This window comes from Pistacia vera, unplaced genomic scaffold (assembly GCF_008641045.1).
Source record: "Pistacia vera cultivar Batoury unplaced genomic scaffold, PisVer_v2 Contig82, whole genome shotgun sequence".
In the NCBI taxonomy this organism is placed as follows: domain Eukaryota; kingdom Viridiplantae; phylum Streptophyta; class Magnoliopsida; order Sapindales; family Anacardiaceae; genus Pistacia; species Pistacia vera.
In genome coordinates, this window is record NW_022196690.1 from 544,346 (window position 1) to 566,355 (window position 22,010).

The following is a 22,010-nucleotide window of genomic DNA, read 5'->3' on the forward strand; positions in this document are numbered from 1 at the left end:
TGGTTTGTTACTTGTTATACACCAATGATTTGGGGAAGAAAAAAGAAATACATATTTAATCAGCTGCTGACAGATTTAAACGGTAATAATCAGAAAGGAGAATGTTATGGAAATGGCAATTAAGAGAAGCCAGCTAGCCCTTTGTTAATTGGCTTTTGGCCAGTCAAATACACAATAGAAAGTAGCTTCCATATTGATGCATAAGAAATCAGATACTAATTCCCAGTAAGATTTTGGTATCCCCAATTGAGTTATTGTCATTCTTCAAGCTCAGGCATTTGCAGATGTAATGAAATAGACAACATCAGAAAAAGAATTCTAAGTATTCTCAAATCATTGCCCAAACCCCTTCATCATTACACATTATTGTAAAATTTAGCCTAATAAAAGCTCTAATTAAACATAATAAGTTGCTAAGTACATGAAATGGTGACACACATACATAATGTACTTGCAAATACAAATCTTCTTAGAAATGGTGAAACCAGAAACCCATGTAGTTAGTTATAGTTGATTCAGAAAAGTTTACAACAAGAAGCCACAGGGACATTTTGAACAAACCCAAGTTTCAGTTCCCTATGGGAATCAACCAAAAGTTTTCAAAAGGGCAAACCAGTTACAGTGGACTGGAGCCTACCAACCCATACCTCGTCAGATCCGTTCTTTTGGGTCCCATAATTTATATAAAAAAAAAAAAAAAAATTTCCAACGCTTCAATTCAGCCTCTCTCTCTTCTCTTCTCACAGTCTCACTGACTACAAAATTTTACAAATCAGAGAGAGAAGCAAAAAACAAATTTTTGTTTCTATGGAGAAGCTAAACAAAAAAAAAAAGAAAAGGTTTTGTATAGACAAAGGAAAGCAAGTATCTTTACTCTGAAGCGTGTTTTTGTTTTGGAAAACAAAATATAGCTTGTGCGGTGTTTGTGTGTTGTGGTTTTGAAGGTTGAGATTTTTTTTCAACTGAAAAGGTAAGCTATTTTTTAGCATTGATAAAATTTCATTTCCATAAAAATTTCGAGTCTTTTGTCTAGTCTTTTTCGGAACTCAAGTCTCTATCAAACCCTATCGTCAGTCTAATGCTAAAACTCCATTAACTTCAAACTCTACATTTGGACTACTCATTTTCAACATGTTTATCAATCTTGATTGAACACTCGTGAGTTTAAAGCTCAATGTAGATACCCTTTTCACTTTTACAAGTGGTTTTTCTTTTTTCTTTGGTGATTATTATAAATCAATTATGTTTTGCAGTTCGGTGCACTGGTTGCAAATGACACTCAAAGATTTGGCTGAGTCAAAATTTAAAAATTTTTTCGGGTTTATCATTGGATTAAAGCAACTGGGTTGATTAATTGGGGGCAAACATGAATCTATGATACCATTTTCAAGCTTTAAGCGAGTAAGTTCTAGATCTGAATTACCGTTGAAAATTATATTTTTTTTCCTATTATATTCAGAAGTGGGTCTCTCATTTTAAAGCTTTCTTTATATTTAAATAGCTTGTTTAGATCGTAATGGTCTTTCTTCAACTTCGTGTGATGGTTATTGAGTTTCTTTTCAAATTTTGGCAACGGGTCTCGTTGTCTTTTTTCCCTTTTCATCTATGTATTTTATCTGAATCTGGTGTACATGGATCTTTGAAGCTTAATAGCTGAGCTTGAATTTATCACCATTTTAGGTACCAAGTTACCAATTATGAATGTTTGTGAAACTTTTCCACAATTCTGAATCGGTATTGTTCCAAAAAGTCGTTTTGTTTTCTTCCTTTTCTAAAATTTTAGCTTGTTGTACTCACAGTTTAAGAATCTGTTTAAATGTTATGAATATTTGTTAATTTTGATGCTGTTCAGCTTTCTCCCTGTGGCTTACAGTTTTTTTTTGGGTTAATTTATGAATGGATGATGCTTCCTCCATTGTCATTGTGGAATTTTGACTAGGATGACAATGCTTGATTGATTAACTGTTGAAATGATAATGATGGATAAAGAATTTATTTACCAATTTTCCTGTATTTCGTTCCTTTAAAGGGAGATTGTTGCTACTAAAGCTATATTATCCATTTCAGTATGGCTTCTTATCTTCTAGAAGCGGGCATGGGGTTTAATATCTTTTGGAGGCGGGAAATTTCATAAGTATGGAATAGGAGAAGATAGTCCAGGTTTGGGTCACTGCCCATCACAAATTCAAGGAATATGTCATCATCATCTTCAGTTTCTTTTCAGCTAAACAGTCTCCCTTTTTCTCTCCAAGATCACAACGTGTCAACTATCGGAATCAACACGTTCCGTGCTCAATGTGATAGCAGACTTTTAAGTGCTGATCCTTTATTCAGTTCAGGCATTCCAGATCTAGAACTCTAGCAAATGTCAGATTTAACTGTCAGATATTCAGCGGCCCTGCTGCATGTGCTTTAAATGATTTCCAGAACTTTGATCGTGTATCTACCTCAACCGGCATCTCTAACAGCAATTTTTCGGTTATGGCATTCCCAAGATTTGATTATCTGCGCTAAGAGAGAAAATAGAAAGCATGGGAGAAGCTACGGAATGTCCTATAATCCAGTGTCAGTGTCACTTAACTGTAACAGACTGAGAAGGTTGTGATGTTCATAGGCGTGCATGGTCGCAAGCCTCCTTCTGAGGTTTGTAATTGGCTCCGTGCAAATTGGAGATTCAAGGGATTAGTTGCTTTGTATTGATAGAGCACGATGTAGAAATTCTCGTAAACATGGAATTGTTGAGAGAGCAATGGATGTTTCTTCTTTGGGTTGTGATCCTCACAAGAAAGTCTTTTAAAAATCCATATAGCATTGAGGAGCTTCGTTTCTTTCCAGCAAGAAGAATTTAGTTCCGATATTCTTTGATTTAAGTCCAGGTGATTGCCTTGTCAGGGATATAGTTGAGAAGAGGGGAGAACTGTGGGAAAAACATGGGGGTGAGATATGGGTTCTCTATGGAGGATTGGAGAAGGAATGGAGGGAAGCTGTTAATGGCCTCTCTCGGGTTGACGAATGGAAATTGGAAGCTCAGGAAGGTAATGGAGAGATTGCATATTGAGGGCTGTCACACTATGGCTACAAAGTTAGGAAGGAGAAGTGTTGTTGAGCGGTTGACCAAATGGAGAGAAAAGTGTGGATAAAGAGGAGTTTCCTTTCCCTCGAAATGAGAATTTATTGGCAGGAAGAAAGAATTATCAGAGTTAGAATTTTACTTTTGGTGATGTTAGTGGAGACACAGAAAAGAGATTATTTTGAGCTTAAGGCTAGACCCAAGAGAAAGAATTTATGATTGGTTGGAGTAAGAACAGTTCACGGAGGGAAGACGAAAGGGCGGCAAAGGGAGAGTGGCAGCAGAAAGGTAAAGAACCAGTGGTATGGAAGGAGTCAGAAAAGGAGATTGAGATGCAAAGCACTGACGTTCCTGAAAAACCAAGGGCTAAAAGTGGTGGACGATATTCAAGGAGAAAAGATCATCAAAGATTGTGTATGGAAAGGGTATTGCTTGTGTAACAGGAGACTCTGGGATTGGCAAGACTGACTTCTTCTGGAATTTGCCTATAGATTTCAGCAAAGATACAAGATGGTCTATTGGATAGGAGGCGAAAGCAGGTATATAAGACAGAATTATCTGAATCTCTGGTCATTTCTAGAAGTTGATGTTGGGGTTGACAGTTGCTCAGAGAAAAACAGAATAAAAAGCTTGAAGAGCAGGAAGAGGCTGCCATTTCTAGAGTTCGCAAAGAAATCATGAGAAACATACCTTTTAGTAATCATCGATAACTTAGAGAGTGAAAAGGATTGGTGGGATCACAAACTTATAATGGATCTGCTTCCTCGTTTTGGTGGAGAGACCCACATTATAATATCCACGAGCCTTTCTCGCGTGATGAATTTGGAACCTTAAAACTCCTACTGTCTGGGGTGGAAGCAATGACTTTAATGCAGGGAGGTGTCAAGGACTACCCATAGCAGAAGTTGATGCCCTCAGGGTAATTGAGGAGAAAGTTGGAAGGCTAACCATGGGCCTAGCGATTGTGGGTGCAATTTTGTCTGAGCTACCCATTAATCCAAGCAGGCTCTGGATACCATTAACAGAATGCCCTTGAGGGACTTATCATGGAGTGGTAGAGAAGCTCATTCGTTGAGGAGAAATACTTTCCTACTACAACTCTTGAGGTGTGTTCTCAATATTTGATCATGCTGATGGGCCAAGGAGCTTGGCAACCAGAATGGTCCTAGTAAGTGGGTGGTTTGCACCAACTGCAATTCCAGTATCCCTATTGCCTCGCTGCTCACAAAGTACCTGAGAAGTATAAGGGAACCCGAATTGGAAACAGTTTATGTTCCTTGAGGTGTGGACTAACTTCCTCATATACCAAGAGATCAGAAGCTGAAGCATTTTCTATGTTGTTGAGATTCAATATTGCAGAAGTAGCACCAGGCAAGGTTACATCCATTTCAATGAGCTTGTCAAGCTGTTATGCTCGCAAGAGAGCAGTTACTGGAGTTGCTCATGCAGTGGTTCAATCTGTCATCAGTCGTGGTTCTATATTCCATCATTCGCCTCTATATGGGCAGCAGGTCTTGGCATTGGATTCGGAACTGAACAAAAAGCTGTTGAGCTCAAGGTGTCAAGTTGTTATACTTGGTAAAAGAATTGGTTTTGCCTCTGCAATCAGGACATTCATCACATTATCTCAGTGCACCGCTGCTTTGGAACTCCTACGTCTATGCACGAATGCCTTGGAGGCGGCAGATCACGAATTTGTTACCCGGTTGAGAAGTTGATAGACAAATCACTTTGTTGGAGGCCAGTCAAGACTAATGCACAGTTAAATCCATCTCTATGGCAAGAGTTGGCACTATCAAGAGCAAACGTGCTTGAAACTAGGGCGAAGCTAATGCTAAGAGGAGGGCAATTTGACATAGGAGATGATCTAATAGGAGAGGCAGTTTTTATTAGAAATTCAATGTGGTGAGGATCATCCAGACACAGTAGCTGCTCGAGAAACTCTAAGCAAACTCACCAGGCTTCTTGCAAATGTTCAAATATATCTACTCACCATAGATTTTATATTTATTGTTAGCATAATTTACATTAGAATTATACAGAGTTTACAAATAAGCTGATTAAACAATTAATTTTAGAGCAATTCTCATACCATTTTTATCCTGAATGAATTGTCCTTTCATTTTAACATGTTCTTCTTTTAGCTATCATTACACATTAATTGTCAAAATAAGATAAACCCAACTTCTAAGCTTTGTCGTTGTGTGAGACTCAGACAATTAAAAAAGAAAAATAAATTTTAAAAAAAGCAAACATTGCCCTCACGCAGGATCGAACTACGGACCTTCAGTTTACAAGACTGATGCTCTACCACTGAGCTATAAGGGCTCTTTGATTCAGATAGAGCTAAAATTTTTCTATCACTTTTACAACCGTTTACATTCTCTATTTCGTATGTTAATTATATAAGGAATAATTGGCATGGCCCAAATGGATGTCAAGAAAAAAGGCTAGGGGCGCACAGGTAGCGGTAGAACCGGAAACCTGGGATAAAATCAAAACCCGAACCGAAATCGAATTGTGTGGGTAGGTTTGGTTCCATGTTTTTATCCGATATTGGTACAGTTCGTTCGGTTCTACATGTGGAGGAGACCGGAACTAGAAAAGAATGTCGTAGGATACTCGCTTCGCTGAAACCTGCATGCGGGTACCCTATTTTGGAACCTGGGCTAAAATATCTAATAAAAAATGGGGGGTCCATGGTAATTTTACATATAAACAAATTTAAATGGAAAAAGTTAAATTTTTAAATAACCTAACTCAAAAAGACAATTATACTTATTACATATAATAAATCATATATAAAAAACTTTAATATGTTATAATATATCATATTAAAGTTTGATTAATTAAGTGTAGTATAATTGGAATTAGGACTAATTAAAAGTTGTTAATGTTATTAAAAAATTATTTTGAATAAAATAGTATATTTGGAATATAATATAAGAATATTTATGTTATTGTACTCGAGTTATCAAGTTCTAAGTAATCATTACATATTATATATAGTTAAATGATACTAATTAATTATAAGTTATAACATTACATTATTAATTTAAGTACATTACTTAATTAAATAATTAAAAATTTATTTATTATAACATTTACATTATAGATTTAAAGATAATTACTAATTAATTATAACAGTATAGTTACAATAATAATTACTTAGTGTCATTAGAACATACAGATTTATAGAATAATTACTTAATTAATTATAACATTTCATATAAACATAGTACAACACTTAATTTTAAATGAAAAAATTTTAATTATTTAATAATTATTATAGTATGATTACTTAATTCATTTTAACATATTTATTAGTATGTCACATAATTAATTATATATTATATAATTAAAATGATTACTTAATTATCATGACATTAATTATAAACATCAGTAATTTATTCATTAGCATAATACTTAATTAAATGATTAGAAAGTTAATTAATATAATATACATTATAAATTTATGTTAATTACGTAAAATTAACATTACTTATTTTAAAACGAATGATTACTTAATTAAATAATTCTTAATTATTATACACCATTTAAAAACATTAGTACAAACTTAATTAATGATTAGAAATTTAATTAATTATATGTTACATTAAGATTATAGTATGATTACTTAATTCATATAACATTACATTATAGTTTAATCAGTAATTATTATAACATTATATATAAAAAAGATTATTAATTAGTTTATGGAATTTATATTATAAAACATTAGTCTAATTTACCACAATACTAATAAATGATAGAAATTTAATTAATGTAACATTACATTATAAATTTATTAGTATGATACTAATTAATTATAATATTACAGTGTAAAATAATTATTTAATTAATTATAAATTTATAATATTACAATATAAACATTAGAATTTAGCTTAGTACATATGTAATTAAATGATTAAAAATTAATAATATATAACATTACATTATAGATTTATAGTTTCTATGATTACTTAATTAATTATAGTATTTCATTATAAATATTAGCAAAGAGTATTAAATGATTAAAAATTAATTAATTGTATATTAAATTATAGATTTATTAGTATGATTGTTTATGAATTAGTTGTGTTTGGTTTTGATTGAGGAATTTTATGTGATTGTGATGAATTGATGAATTCAAGTGTTGCCTAGAGATTAGAGGTTTAGGAGCACATTGGACACAAATGAAAAAGTAATCAAATTTGTTAGGGGTGTATTTGTAAAACTTTGAAGGTATTTTTATTATTTTTTAAACTAATAGGGGGAGTAATTGATTTTTATGGGCGTACCCGGGAAAGAACCGGAACCTGCATTTAGATCCGGTTCCTTGATTTAAGAACTTAAATTGGCGTTCCGATTCCGGTTTCTTTTTGGGAAAGCACTATACGGTTCCGGTTTCCTTCCCTGAGAAAATGTAGGATACCCGGCAACCGCTCACCCACTAGTAAAGGATTAAATATACTCATATCCCACATTTAATAAAAATATATCTGATACATTTACCCTAAATAATAAAATACTTTCAAGGCAAAAAAAAAAAAAAAAAAAAATTAAAACCTTGTCACATACACATACTCTCAAAGAAAGATTATTATAAGAGTTAAGTTAGTATATAAGGTATATAAAGGGAACTTCAATTTATCTTTCTACAAATGAGTGTTCAAGATAGAACAACTATATATTGTGGAGAAAACGTGAGAAATTGTAGATATAAAAGTTAAAACATTATTTTTGCAGGCATTCACACAATATGGATACATGTGAAGAGCAAATGCAAGAAGAAGCAGAGTTTTTAAGTCCCAACAGTAAATGAATATTTGAAACATTAAGACAAAGTTGATTAATTTACACAGCATCCATGGAAAATAAAGACAGAAGGGGCAGGAGTTTTTCCATGAGCCTTCAGTTTTTTCAGGTTCCATTTTCCAGGAGCTGAATACAATGTACAACAGACAATTAATGGGTGCACTTTTGCACCTAAGGATCAGGTTGTCCAGCTACTGCTTCATCGCTTGATGCATATTCATCTTCACTCAGCTCCTCATCACTTGATTTTTCCTCTGTGGCCTGACCAGCATCTTCTGGCTTGGCATATTTCTCACAATACTCTACAAAATCAAACACATCGTCCATGAGGTCAGAACTCGGAATTTATATCTATGCATCGCCACGATCAATATAAACAACATTGTTGCATATGGGTCAAACTCAATGGTAACTTGATTGTGACTCAAATTTACAATTTCTGGTCACAAATGCTTCAAAACCTACCTTTCCCACCTGTAAAAATACAAAAACACACTATAGCCCGACAAGAAAACCTTCTAACTTTTTTACACGCTCTGAACCCAAAAATAAACAATTTGCAGCCGAGGAGAAACAAAGGACATTCACTTATCGCCTAAGAAATTCACAATTGGTCAGATGGTACGATAACATGATGGAAATTCAAAATCTCCCATCCCTTTGGTTTACCACTACATCGCTACATTGAACAGAGTTGATACTGAAAAGACATCCTAACAGGCCAACAGCAATAAAAACAACATCATCTCTCATGGTATATATAACCAATTTCTTAGAATTACACCAGAACACTGCAAAGTTTCCCTAGTAAACGAAATTCTTGTAAATCAATTCTTTGCAAAGATCATACAGTAAAGAAAGCAACGAACATAGCTGCTCTTCAACACCCTAATAATTTCCAATGTTTAATATAAATGACAGCTAATCCATCCTTTCCACGTCTAAATACAACCATGTCCCCAGTTAATGTACCAGCTGAATGTATCTACCTTCACCAATTCTTCCCAATTTATATGAATATATAACTTGAACAACACTTGCAGCTCCAACCCGGAGGAAGAATCTTTTGAGCATTTAAAATTCTCCTCTAAAGCTAAGCAAGTAAAGAGAGTTGAAAAGTTGGTTCTTGCTCAGCTTAAAATGACTATCATATGCATCCAACCTTGCTCCTATAATCAGAAAATAAAATAAGGTAAACAGTTTCATTCTTCAAATTCTTGGAAGTAACATGTCCCTGCAATACGAATATTCACACAACCCCAGAGCCCTGGTTAGAAGACAAGGAACATTTCTGTTGGCTTCACTTCATTTCTATTAGAGAGTGAACTCACAACTCCCTACAAGCTAAAACCAAATAGAAAAGAATCATGCTCTAAATCAGAGCACATCAAGTTTGGTCAAGGATCTATCAATTAAAAAATGAGAAAAATGAATTGTGGATTTGATACTCAAACAAGTCATCTGGAAATGGGAATGCACAGGTAGAGACATAAGTAATTTTTAAGTTGATACCTTTCACTCTTTGTTCAAAAGTAGTACGATCACGCATCATTAGAGCAGCAGCCTCTCCATTCAATGGGTCTGATGGGTTAGGATACAAGAGAAGTTGAGGAAGAAAAACTTCAAATACATTAACCAGATCTGCAAAGAAATTTGAAGCGAAGAAAGCTCTGGAACTTCTCGTAAACATGGAATTGTTGAGAGAGCAATGGATGTTTCTTCTTTTGGGGTTGTGATCCTCACAAGAAAGTCTTTTAAAAATCCATATAGCATTGAGGAGCTTCGTTCTTTCAGCAAGAAGAATTTTGTTCGATATTCTTTGATTTAAGTCCAGGTGATTGCCTTGTCAGGGATATAGTTGAGAAGAGGGGGAGAACTGTGGGAAAAACATGGGGGTGAGATATGGGTTCTATGGAGGATTGGAGAAGGAATGGGGGAAGCTGTTAATGGCCTCTCTGGGTTGACGAATGGAAATGGAAGCTCAGGAAGGTAATTGAGAGATTGCATATTGAGGGCTGTCACACTATTGGCTACAAAGTTAGGAAGGAGAAGTGTTGTTGAGCGGTTGACCAAATGGAGAGAAAAGGTGGATAAAGAGGAGGTCCTTTCCCTCGAAATGAGAATTTTATTGGCAGGAAGAAAGAAATCAGAGTTAGATTTGTACTTTTTGGTGATGTTAGTGGAGACACAGAAAGAGATTATTTTGAGCTAAGGCTAGACCCAAGAGAAAGAATTTATGATGGTTGGAGTAAGAACAGTTCACTGGAGGAAAGAAGCAGGGAACGGCAAAGGGAGAGTGGCAGCAAGAAAGGTAAAGAACCAGTGGTATGGAAGGAGTCAGAAAAGGAGATTGAGATGCAAAGCACTGACGTTCCTGAAAAACCAAGGGCTAAAAGTGGTGGACGATATTCAAGGAGAAAAAAGTCATCAAAGATTGTGTATGGAAAGGGTATTGCTTGTGTAACAGGAGACTCTGGGATTGGCAAGACTGACTTCTTCTGGAATTTGGCATAGATTTCAGCAAAGATACAAGATGGTCTTTGGATAGGAGGCGAAAGCAGGTATATAAGAAGAATTATCTGAATCTCTGGTCATTTCTAGAAGTTGATGTTGGGGTTGACAGTTGCTAGAGAAAACCAGAATAAAAAGCTTCGAAGAGCAGGAAGAGGCTGCCATTTCTAGAGTTCGCAAAGAACTCATGAGAACATACCCTTTTTAGTAATCATCGATAACTTAGAGAGTGAAAAGGATTGGTGGGATCACAAACTTATAATGGATCTGCTTCCCGTTTTGGTGGAGAGACCCACATTATAATATCCACGCGCTTCTCGCGTGATGAATTTGGAACTTTAAAACTCTCCTACTTGTCTGGGGTGGAAGCAAGACTTTAATGCAGGGAGGTGTCAAGGACTACCTATGACAGAAGTTGATGCCCTAGGGTAATTGAGGAGAAAGTTGGAAGGCTAACCATGGGCCTAGCGATTGTGGGTGCAATTTTGTCTGAGCTACCCAATAATCCAAGCAGGCTCTTGGATACCATTAACAGAATGCCCTTGAGGGACCTATCATGGAGTGGTAGAGAAGCTCATTCGTTGAGGAGAAATACTTTCCTACTACAAATCTTGAGGGTGTTTCTCAATATTTGATCATGCTGATGGGCCAAGGAGCTTGGCAACCAGAATGGTCCTAGAAGTGGGTGGTTTGCACCAACTGCAATTCCGTATCCCTATTGGCCTCGCTGCTCACAAAGTACCTGAGAAGTATAAGGGAACCCGAATTTGGAAACAGTTATTATGTTCCTTGAGTTGTGGACTAACTTCCTCATATACCAAGAGATCAGAAGCTGAAGCATTCTATGTTGTTGAGATTCAATATTGCAAGAAGTAGACCAGGCAAGGTTACATCCATTTCAATGAGCTTGTCAAGCTTTATGCCGCAAGAGAGCAGTTACTGGAGTTGCTATGCAGTGGTTCAATCTGTCATCAGTCGTGGTTCTATATTCCATCATTCGCCTCATATAGGGCAGCATGTTTCTTGGCATTGGATTCGGAACTGAACAAAAAGCTGTTGAGCTCAAGGTGTCAAGTTGTTATACTTGGTAAAAGAATTGGTTTGCCTTTGCATCAGGACATTCATCACATTATCTCGTGCACCGCTGCTTTGGAACTCCTACGTCTATGCACGAAAGCCTTGGAGGCGGCAGATCACGAATTTGTTACCCGGTTGAGAAGTTGATAGACAAATCACTTTGTTGGAGGCCAGTCAAGACTAATGCACAGTTAAATCCATCTCTATGGCAAGAGTTGGCACTATCAAGAGCAACAGTGCTTGAAACTAGGGCGAAGCTAATGCTAAGAGGAGGGCAATTTGACATAGGAGATGATCTAATAGGAAGGCGTGTTTTATTAGAACTTCAATTAGTGGTGAGGATCATCCAGACACAGTAGCTGCTCGAGAAACTCTAAGCAAAACCACGGCTCTTGCAAAGTTCAAATTCATACTACTTCACCATAGATTTTATATTTTATTGTAGCAATTTACATTAGAATTATACAGAGTTTACAAATAAAGCTGATGTAAACAATTCAATTTTAGAGCAATTCTCATACCATTTTATCCTGAATGAATTGTCCTCATTTTAACATGTTCCTCTTTTAGCTTCATTACACATTAATTGTCAAAATAAGAAAACCCCCAACTTCTAAGCTTGTTTGTCTGTGGTGAGACTCAGACAATAAAAAAGAAAAATAAATTTTAAAAAGCAAAACATTGCCCTCACGCAGGATCGAACTACGGACCTTCAGTTTACAAGACTGAGCTCTACCACTGAGCTATAAGGGCTCCTTGATTCAGATAATGCTTAAATAATTTTTCTACTCACTTTTACAACCGTTTACATTTCTACTATTTCGTATTTATTATATAAGGAATAAATTGGAAATGGCCCAATGGATGTCAAGAAAAAGGCCTAGGGGGAGCACAGGTAGCGGTAGAACCGGAACTTGGATAAAATCAAAACCAGAACCGAAATCGATTGTGTGGGGTAGGTTCTGGTTCCATTTTTTTTATCCGAATTGTACAGTTTCGGTTCGGTTCCAAGTGGAGGAACCGGAACCTAGAAAAAAGAACCTGTAGTGATACTCGGCTTGAAACCTGCAGCGGGTACCCATTTTGGAAACTGGGCTAAAATATCTATAAAAAATGGTCGGGGTCCATTGTATTTTACATATAAACAAATTTTAAATGGAAAAAGTTAAATTTTTACAATAACCTAACTAAATAAATATACAATTATACTTATTACATATAAACACATCATATAAAAACTTTAATATGTGTTATAATATCATATTAAAGTTTTGATTAATAAGTGTATAATTGGAATTAGGACTAATTAAAAGTGTTTTAATGTATTAAAAAAATTATTTTGAATAAAATAGTAATTTGATTGAATAATAATATAATACTTAGTTATTTACTTCGATTATCAAGTTCTAAGTATATCATACATATTATATTATAGTTAAATGATTACTTAATTAATTATAAGTTTAATAACATTACATTATTATTTAGTACATTACTAATTAAATAATTAAAAATTTATTAATTATAACATTACATTATAGATTTAAAGGATAATTACTTAATTAATTATAAATTATAGTACAATAAATAATTACTTAGTAATTATAACATACAGATTTATAGATAATTACTTAATAATTATAACATTTCAGTATAAACATTAGTACAACACTTAATTAAATGATTTAAAAATTTAATTAATTAATATTTATAGTATGATTACTTATTCATTTAACATATATTATAGTATGATCACATAATTAATTATAATATTATATAATTAAATGATTACTTAATTAATCATGACATTATATTATAAACATCAGTAATTATTACATTAGCATAATACTTAATTAAATGATTAGAAATTAATAATTTATATACATTATAAAATTTATAGTATAATTACGTAATTATTAAACATTATATATAAACGAATGATTACTTAATTAAATAATTACTTAATTAATTATAACATTCCATTATAAACATTAGTACCATACTTAATTAAATGATTAGAAATTTAATTAATTATAATGTTACATTAAAGATTTATAGTATGATTACTTAATTCATTATAACATTACATTATAGTTTAATCATGTAATTAATTATAAATATATATAAAAAGATTATTTAATTAGTTATGACATTATATATAAACATTAGTCTAATTTCCACAAACTTAATTAAATGATTAGAAAATTAATTAATATAACATTACATTATAAATTTATAGTAGATGACTTTATTAATTATAATATTACATTGTTAAATAATTATTAATTAATTATAAATTTATAATATTACTTATAAACATTAGTAATTTATTACATTAGTACATTATTTAATTAAATGATAAAAATTTAATTAATTATAACATTACATTATAGATTTATAGTATGATTACTTAATTAATTATAGTATTTCATTATAAATATAGGACAAATACTTAATTAAATGATTAAAAATTTAATTAATTGTAATATTAAATTATAGATTTATAGTATGATTGTTTAATTATTATTTGTGTTTTGTTTGATTGAGGAATTTATGTGAATTGTGATGAATTGATTGAATTCAAGTGTGCCTAGAGATTAGAGGATTTATGAGCCACATGGACACAAATGAAAAAGTAATCAAAATTTGTGGGGTGTATTTGTAAACTTTGAAGGTATTTTTATCATTTTTTAAACTAATAGGGGAGTAATTGATTTTTTTAGGGTACCCGGGAAAGGAACCGGAACCTGCATTTTAGATTCCGGTTCCTTGAATTTAAGAACTTAAATTGTGCGGTTCCGATTCCGGTTTCTTTTTTTGGGAACCTGCACTATACGGTTCCGGTTTCAATTCTCCTGAAAAATGTAGGATACCGAACGCTACACCTAGTAAAGGCATAATATAATATTCATATCCACATTTTAATTGAAAAATTATTGATACATTTACCCTTAAATAATAATTACTCAAGTCAAAAAAAAAAAAAAAAAAAAAATTAAACCTTTATCACATACACATAATCTCAAAGAAAGATTTAATAAGTGTTACTGTAGTTTCATCATTACACATATTATTGTAAAATTTAGCCTAATAAAAGCTCTTAATTAACATAATTAAGTTGCTAAGTACATGAAATGGTGACATCACATAACATAATGTACTTGCAAATACAAATCTTCTTAGAAATGGTGAAACCAGAAACCCATGTAGTTAGTTATAGTTAGATTCAGAAAAGTTTAAAACAAGAAGCCAACAGGGACATTTTGACAAACACCCAAGTTTCAGTTCCCTTATGTGAATCCAAAACCAAAAGTATTTTCAAAAGGGAAACTCAGTTACAGTGGACTGGAGCCTACCAACCCATACCTCGTCAGATCCGTTCTTTTGGGTCCCATAATTTATATAAAAAAAGAAAAAAAAAATTTCCAACGCTTCAATTCAGCCTCTCTCTGTCTCTCTCTCTCACAGTCTCACTGACATACAAAATTTTACAGAATATCCAGAGAGAGAAGCAAAAACAAATTTTTGTTTCTTTAGAAAGCTAAACAAAATTAAAAAAGAAAGTGTTTTTGTATAGACAAAGGAAAGCAAGGGTCTTTACTCTGAAGCGTGTGTTTTTTGTTTTTGGAAAACAAAATATAGCTTGTGCGGTGTTTGTGGTTGTGGGTTTTGAAGGTTGAGATTTTTTTTCCACTGAAAAGGTAAGCTATTTTATAGCATTGATAAAATTTCATTTTCCATAAAAATCTTCGAGTCTTTTGTCTAGTCTTTTTTCGGAACTCAAGTCCCTATCAAATCTCTATCGTCAGTCTAATGCTAAAACTCTGTTAACTTCAAACTCTACATTTGGACTACTCATTTTCAACATGTTTATCAATCTTGATTGAACACTCGTGAGTTTTAAGCTCACATGTAGATACCCTTTTCACTCTTTTACAAGTGTTTTTTCTTTTTTCTTTTGGTGATTATTTATAAATTCAATTATTGTTTTGCAGTTCGGTGCACTGGTTGCAAATGACACTCAAAAGATTTGGCTGAGTCAAAATTTAAAAAAATTTCGGGTTTATCATTGGATTAAAGCAACTGGGTTGATTAATTTGGGGGCAAACATTGAATCTATGATACCATTTTCAAGCTTTAAAGCCGAGTAAGTTCTCAGATCTGAATTACCGTTGAAAATTTATAATTTTTTTTTCTATTATATTCAGAAGTGGGTCTCTCATTTTAAAGCTTTCTTTATATTTGAAATAGCTTGTTTAGATCTATAATGGTCTTTCTTCAAGCTTCAGTGATGATAGTTATTGAGTTTCTTTTCAAATTTTGGCAACGGGTCTCGTTGTCTTTTTCTACCCTTTTCATCTATGTATTTTATCTGAATCTGGTTACATGGATCTTTGAAGCTTAATAGCTGAAAAATGTTGTCTGTATCGTTATATATTTATCACCATTTTAGGTACCAAGTTACCAATTATGAATGTTTGTGAAACTTTTCCACAATTTCTGAATCTGTATTGTTCCCAAAAGGTCGTTTTGTTTTCTTTCCTTTCTTAAATTTTTTAGCTTTGTTGTACTCAAGTTTAAGAATCTGTTTTAAATGTTATGAATATTTGTTAATTTTGATGCTGTTCAGCTTTTCTCCCTGTGGCTTACAGTTATTTATTTATTTTTATTTTTTTGGGTTAATTTATGAATGATGATGCTTTCCTCCATTGTCATTGTGGAATTATTGACTAGGATGACAATGCTTGATTGATTAACTGTTGAAATGATAATGATGGATAAAGAATTTATTAATACCAATTTTTTTCCTGTATTTCTGTTCCTTTAAAGGGAGATTGGTTGCTTACTAAAGCTATATTATCCATTTCAGTATGGCTTCTTATCTTCTAGAAGGCGTGCATGGGGTTTAATATCTTTTGGAGGCGGGAAATTTCATAAGTATGGATATAGGAGAAGATAGCTCCAGGTTTGGGTCACTGCCCATCACAACTTCAAGGAATATGTCATCATCATCTTCAGCGTTCTTTTCAGCAAATCAGTCTCCCTTTTTCTCTCCAAGATCACCAACGTGTCAACTATCAGAATCAACACGTTCCGATGCTCAATGTGATAGCAGACTTTTAAGTGCTGATCCTTTTAGTTCCAGTTCAGGCATTCCAGATCTAGAATCTCTAGCAAATGTCAGATTTAACTTGTCAGATATTTCAGCGGCCCCTGCTGCATGTGCTTTAAATGATTTCCAGAACTTTGATCGTGTATCTACCTCAACCGGCATCTCTAACAGCAATTTTTCTAGTTATGGCATTACCCAAGATTATGATTATTCTGCGCTAAGAGAGAAACATAGAAAGCATGGGAGAAGCTACGGAATGTCCTATAATCCAGTGTCAGTGTCACTTAACTGTAACAGACTGAGAAGTTGTGATGTCTTCATAGGCGTGCATGGTCGCAAGCCCTCCTTACTGAGGTTTGCTAATTGGCTCCTTGCAGAATTGGAGATTCAAGGGATTAGTTGCTTTGTATCTGATAGAGCACGATGTAGAAATTCTCGTAAACATGGAATTGTTGAGAGAGCAATGGATGTTTCTTCTTTTGGGGTTGTGATCCTCACAAGAAAGTCTTTTAAAAATCCATATAGCATTGAGGAGCTTCGTTTCTTTTCCAGCAAGAAGAATTTAGTTCCGATATTCTTTGATTTAAGTCCAGGTGATTGCCTTGTCAGGGATATAGTTGAGAAGAGGGGAGAACTGTGGGAAAAACATGGGGGTGAGATATGGGTTCTCTATGGAGGATTGGAGAAGGAATGGAGGGAAGCTGTTAATGGCCTCTCTCGGGTTGACGAATGGAAATTGGAAGCTCAGGAAGGTAATTGGAGAGATTGCATATTGAGGGCTGTCACACTATTGGCTACAAAGTTAGGAAGGAGAAGTGTTGTTGAGCGGTTGACCAAATGGAGAGAAAAGTTGGATAAAGAGGAGTTTCCTTTCCCTCGAAATGAGAATTTTATTGGCAGGAAGAAAGAATTATCAGAGTTAGAATTTATACTTTTTGGTGATGTTAGTGGAGACACAGAAAGAGATTATTTTGAGCTTAAGGCTAGACCCAAGAGAAAGAATTTTATGATTGGTTGGAGTAAGAACAGTTCACTGGAGGAAAGACGCAGGGAACGGCAAAGGGAGAGTGGCAGCAAGAAAGGTAAAGAACCAGTGGTATGGAAGGAGTCAGAAAAGGAGATTGAGATGCAAAGCACTGACGTTCCTGAAAAACCAAGGGCTAAAAGTGGTGGACGATATTCAAGGAGAAAAAGATCATCAAAGATTGTGTATGGAAAGGGTATTGCTTGTGTAACAGGAGACTCTGGGATTGGCAAGACTGAACTTCTTCTGGAATTTGCCTATAGATTTCAGCAAAGATACAAGATGGTTCTATGGATAGGAGGCGAAAGCAGGTATATAAGACAGAATTATCTGAATCTCTGGTCATTTCTAGAAGTTGATGTTGGGGTTGACAGTTGCTCAGAGAAAACCAGAATAAAAAGCTTCGAAGAGCAGGAAGAGGCTGCCATTTCTAGAGTTCGCAAAGAACTCATGAGAAACATACCATTTTTAGTAATCATCGATAACTTAGAGAGTGAAAAGGATTGGTGGGATCACAAACTTATAATGGATCTGCTTCCTCGTTTTGGTGGAGAGACCCACATTATAATATCCACGCGCCTTTCTCGCGTGATGAATTTGGAACCTTTAAAACTCTCCTACTTGTCTGGGGTGGAAGCAATGACTTTAATGCAGGGAGGTGTCAAGGACTACCCTATAGCAGAAGTTGATGCCCTCAGGGTAATTGAGGAGAAAGTTGGAAGGCTAACCATGGGCCTAGCGATTGTGGGTGCAATTTTGTCTGAGCTACCCATTAATCCAAGCAGGCTCTTGGATACCATTAACAGAATGCCCTTGAGGGACCTATCATGGAGTGGTAGAGAAGCTCATTCGTTGAGGAGAAATACTTTCCTACTACAACTCTTTGAGGTGTGTTTCTCAATATTTGATCATGCTGATGGGCCAAGGAGCTTGGCAACCAGAATGGTCCTAGCAAGTGGGTGGTTTGCACCAACTGCAATTCCGGTATCCCTATTGTTCCTCGCTGCTCACAAAGTACCTGAGAAGTATAAGGGAACCCGAATTTGGAAACAGTTATTATGTTCCTTGAGTTGTGGACTAACTTCCTCATATACCAAGAGATCAGAAGCTGAAGCATCTTCTATGTTGTTGAGATTCAATATTGCAAGAAGTAGTACCAGGCAAGGTTACATCCATTTCAATGAGCTTGTCAAGCTTTATGCTCGCAAGAGAGCAGTTACTGGAGTTGCTCATGCAGTGGTTCAATCTGTCATCAGTCGTGGTTCTATATTCCATCATTCGCCTCATATATGGGCAGCATGTTTCTTGGCATTTGGATTCGGAACTGAACAAAAAGCTGTTGAGCTCAAGGTGTCACAGTTGTTATACTTGGTAAAAGAATTGGTTTTGCCTCTTGCAATCAGGACATTCATCACATTATCTCAGTGCACCGCTGCTTTGGAACTCCTACGTCTATGCACAAATGCCTTGGAGGCGGCAGATCACGAATTTGTTACCCCGGTTGAGAAGTTGATAGACAAATCACTTTGTTGGAGGCCAGTCAAGACTAATGCACAGTTAAATCCATCTCTATGGCAAGAGTTGGCACTATCAAGAGCAACAGTGCTTGAAACTAGGGCGAAGCTAATGCTAAGAGGAGGGCAATTTGACATAGGAGATGATCTAATTAGGAAGGCAGTTTTTATTAGAACTTCAATTAGTGGTGAGGATCATCCAGACACAGTAGCTGCTCGAGAAACTCTAAGCAAACTCACCAGGCTTCTTGCAAATGTTCAAATTCATACTACTTCACCATAGATTTTATATTTTATTGTAAGCATAATTTACATTAGAATTATACAGAGTTTACAAATAAAGCTGATGTAAACAATTCAATTTTAGAGCAATTCTCATACCATTTTTATCCCTGAATGAATTGTCCTTCCATTTTAACATGTTCCTTCTTTTAGCTACATTACACATTAATTGTCAAAATAAGATGAAACCCCCAACTTCTGAAGCTTTGTCTTGTCTTGGACCCTTGGTCTGAGACTCAAGACAATCAAAATAAGAAAAATAAATTTTAAAAAGCAAAACATTGCCCTCACGCAGGATCGAACTACGGACCTTCAGTTTACAAGACTGAAGCTCTACCACTGAGCTATAAGGGCTCCTTTGACTTCAGATATAGCTTAAAATAATTTTTCTACTCACTTTTACAACCGTTTACATTTCTACTATTTCGTATTTAATTATATAAGGAATAAATTGGAAATGGCCCAAATGGATGTCAAGAAAAAGGCCTAGGGGTGAGCACAGGTAGCGGTAGAACCGGAACCTGTGGATAAAATCAAAACCAGAACCGAAATCGATATTGTGTGGGTAGGTTCTGGTTCCATTTTTTTTATCCGATATTGTACAGTTTCGGTTCCGGTTCCTACATGTGGAGGAACCGGAACCTAGAAAAAAGAACCTGTAGTAGATACTCGGCTTGAAACCTGCAGCGGGTACCCTATTTTGGAACCTGGGCTAAAATATCTATAAAAAATGGGGGGTCCATTGTAATTTTACATATAAACAAATTTTAAATGGAAAAAGTTAAATTTTTACAATAACCTAACTAAATAAATATACAATTATACTTATTACATATAAACTACATCATATAAAAAACTTTAATATGTTATAATATATCAATATTAAAGTTTTGATTAATTAAGTGTATAATTGGAATTAGGACTAATTAAAAGTGTTTTAATGTTATTAAAAAATTATTTTTGAATAAAATAGTATATTTGATTGAATAATAATATAATACTTAGTTATTTACTTCGATTATCAAGTTCTAAGTATATCATTACATATTTATATTATAGTTAAATGATTACTTAATTAATTATAAGTTTATAACATTACATTATTAATTTAGTACATTACTTAATTAAATAATTAAAAATTTATTTAATTATAACATTACATTATAGATTTAAAGTATAATTACTTAATTAATTATAACATTATAGTACAAATAAATAATTACTTGCGTCGTGAGGATGTTTTGCTAATTTTTAAACTTTTTTTCAAATGGTATTTAATAAATAATAATTTTATGGGATCTAAAAATAATTAAAATAATAAATAATATTTTAAAAATAATATACCAAATATTATTTTGAGGAATAGGATTAGGAATATAAACATAAATAAGCCATGCTCATAGATATTCAGTGTAAATTATTGGTATCCGTAGCCTTAACATTTATTAGGGCAAATAATGAGGGTAATTAAGCCAACTAATGTCGTTCTTTAAACAGTTTCCTGATAATGGGCCTAATTATGAGCAGTGAAGACCGTGCAATTGCGCGCCTGGAGCTCACAACTTTCCAGATAATGTTCTCTGCAGTGCTGTCACAACTCAAACAACTTAATATTACATTTTGAAAACTGAAATGCAAATTTAAAATAGTAACATTGTTGAAAAGTTTATAATGGGGTTTGTTTGTAACCCGACATGCATCCTAATCTCATGAAATTGAAGATTTCTGACAACATTTACTCCATTAATGCCTGTTTGAGTTGGTCCATGTTGCTCAGAAGTAGACAAATTTCAATCAATTTTGGAGTGATTGATCAAACTTATGATGCTGACAAATTTCCTCCTCTATGGGTTTCGGTTTGGCCCACCATCACTTGAGTTGTGTCAACATACCAACACAATTAAATAATTCTTGAGCTATTATATATAATATATGTTAAGAAAATAAACCCTATGAATTTTGTCTTTTGAGCACCTTCCAAACTTCATAATTTTCTTTTATGCTTTACACACTTGTACTCTTAATGTCTCTTAAGTTAAGGGGACATTTCTGGGGTTGTTCAAACTTCAAACCTGATACAGAAGGGTTTATTTATCTTTACAAGATTGCTTATTACTATTGAAAAATAAGAAACTCTCTAATAAAGGGTCATAAACTCTATTCATACTTCAAACTTCAAATACACCTACGACTCTCTCTTGTAATGGAACTAATTGATTGCATGAAAAACCGAAGAGAGTGTGAATAGATGAGAGCCGTAAAAATAACTGTGTTGTGGGGCATCACATGACAGCGTGCTAGGAAGTGTACCAAAGAGTGTTTTGGACTGATGTTGAAAGGGGCCAATCCAAATATCATTCAAGTCAACCACAGAAGCTTGGTTTGTTACTTGTTATACACCAATGATTTGGGGAAGAAAAAGAAATACATATTATATCAGCTGTGACCAGTTTAAACGGTAATAAATCAGAAAGGAGAATGTTATGGAAATGGCAATTAAGAGAAGCCAGCTAGCCCTTTGTCATTGGCTTTTGGTCAGTCAAATTACAAATGGAAAGTAGCTTCCATATTTGATGCATAGAAAATCAGATACTATTCCCA

At 34.0% G+C, this 22,010-nt stretch overlaps 1 protein-coding gene, 3 non-coding genes and 3 pseudogenes across 4 annotated transcripts; 3 read left to right on the forward strand and 4 right to left on the reverse strand.

The window, feature by feature from the left end:
- The first annotated feature begins 2,548 nt into the window (after positions 1-2,548).
- Positions 2,549-5,130, forward strand: LOC116117646 (annotated as a pseudogene).
- Positions 5,131-5,326: 196 nt separating this feature from the next.
- On the reverse strand, positions 5,327-5,398 carry TRNAT-UGU. The gene has a single exon. It is a non-coding gene; the product is annotated as a tRNA-Thr (tRNA).
- Positions 5,399-7,784: 2,386 nt separating this feature from the next.
- The window catches only part of LOC116117609, a 32,136-nt pseudogene continuing 17,910 nt past the window's right edge, over positions 7,785-22,010 (reverse strand).
- LOC116117604 lies at positions 9,555-11,921 on the forward strand (annotated as a pseudogene).
- TRNAT-UGU lies at positions 12,159-12,229 on the reverse strand. The gene has a single exon. It is a non-coding gene; the product is annotated as a tRNA-Thr (tRNA).
- Positions 15,482-19,515, forward strand: LOC116117605. Its single transcript, XM_031403625.1, has 2 exons — positions 15,482-15,623; positions 16,347-19,515. The coding sequence occupies exon 2, from the start codon at positions 16,417-16,419 to the stop codon at positions 19,408-19,410; it is 2,994 nt and encodes a 997-aa protein (XP_031259485.1). The 5' UTR covers positions 15,482-15,623; positions 16,347-16,416; the 3' UTR covers positions 19,411-19,515.
- TRNAT-UGU lies at positions 19,692-19,763 on the reverse strand. The gene has a single exon. It is a non-coding gene; the product is annotated as a tRNA-Thr (tRNA).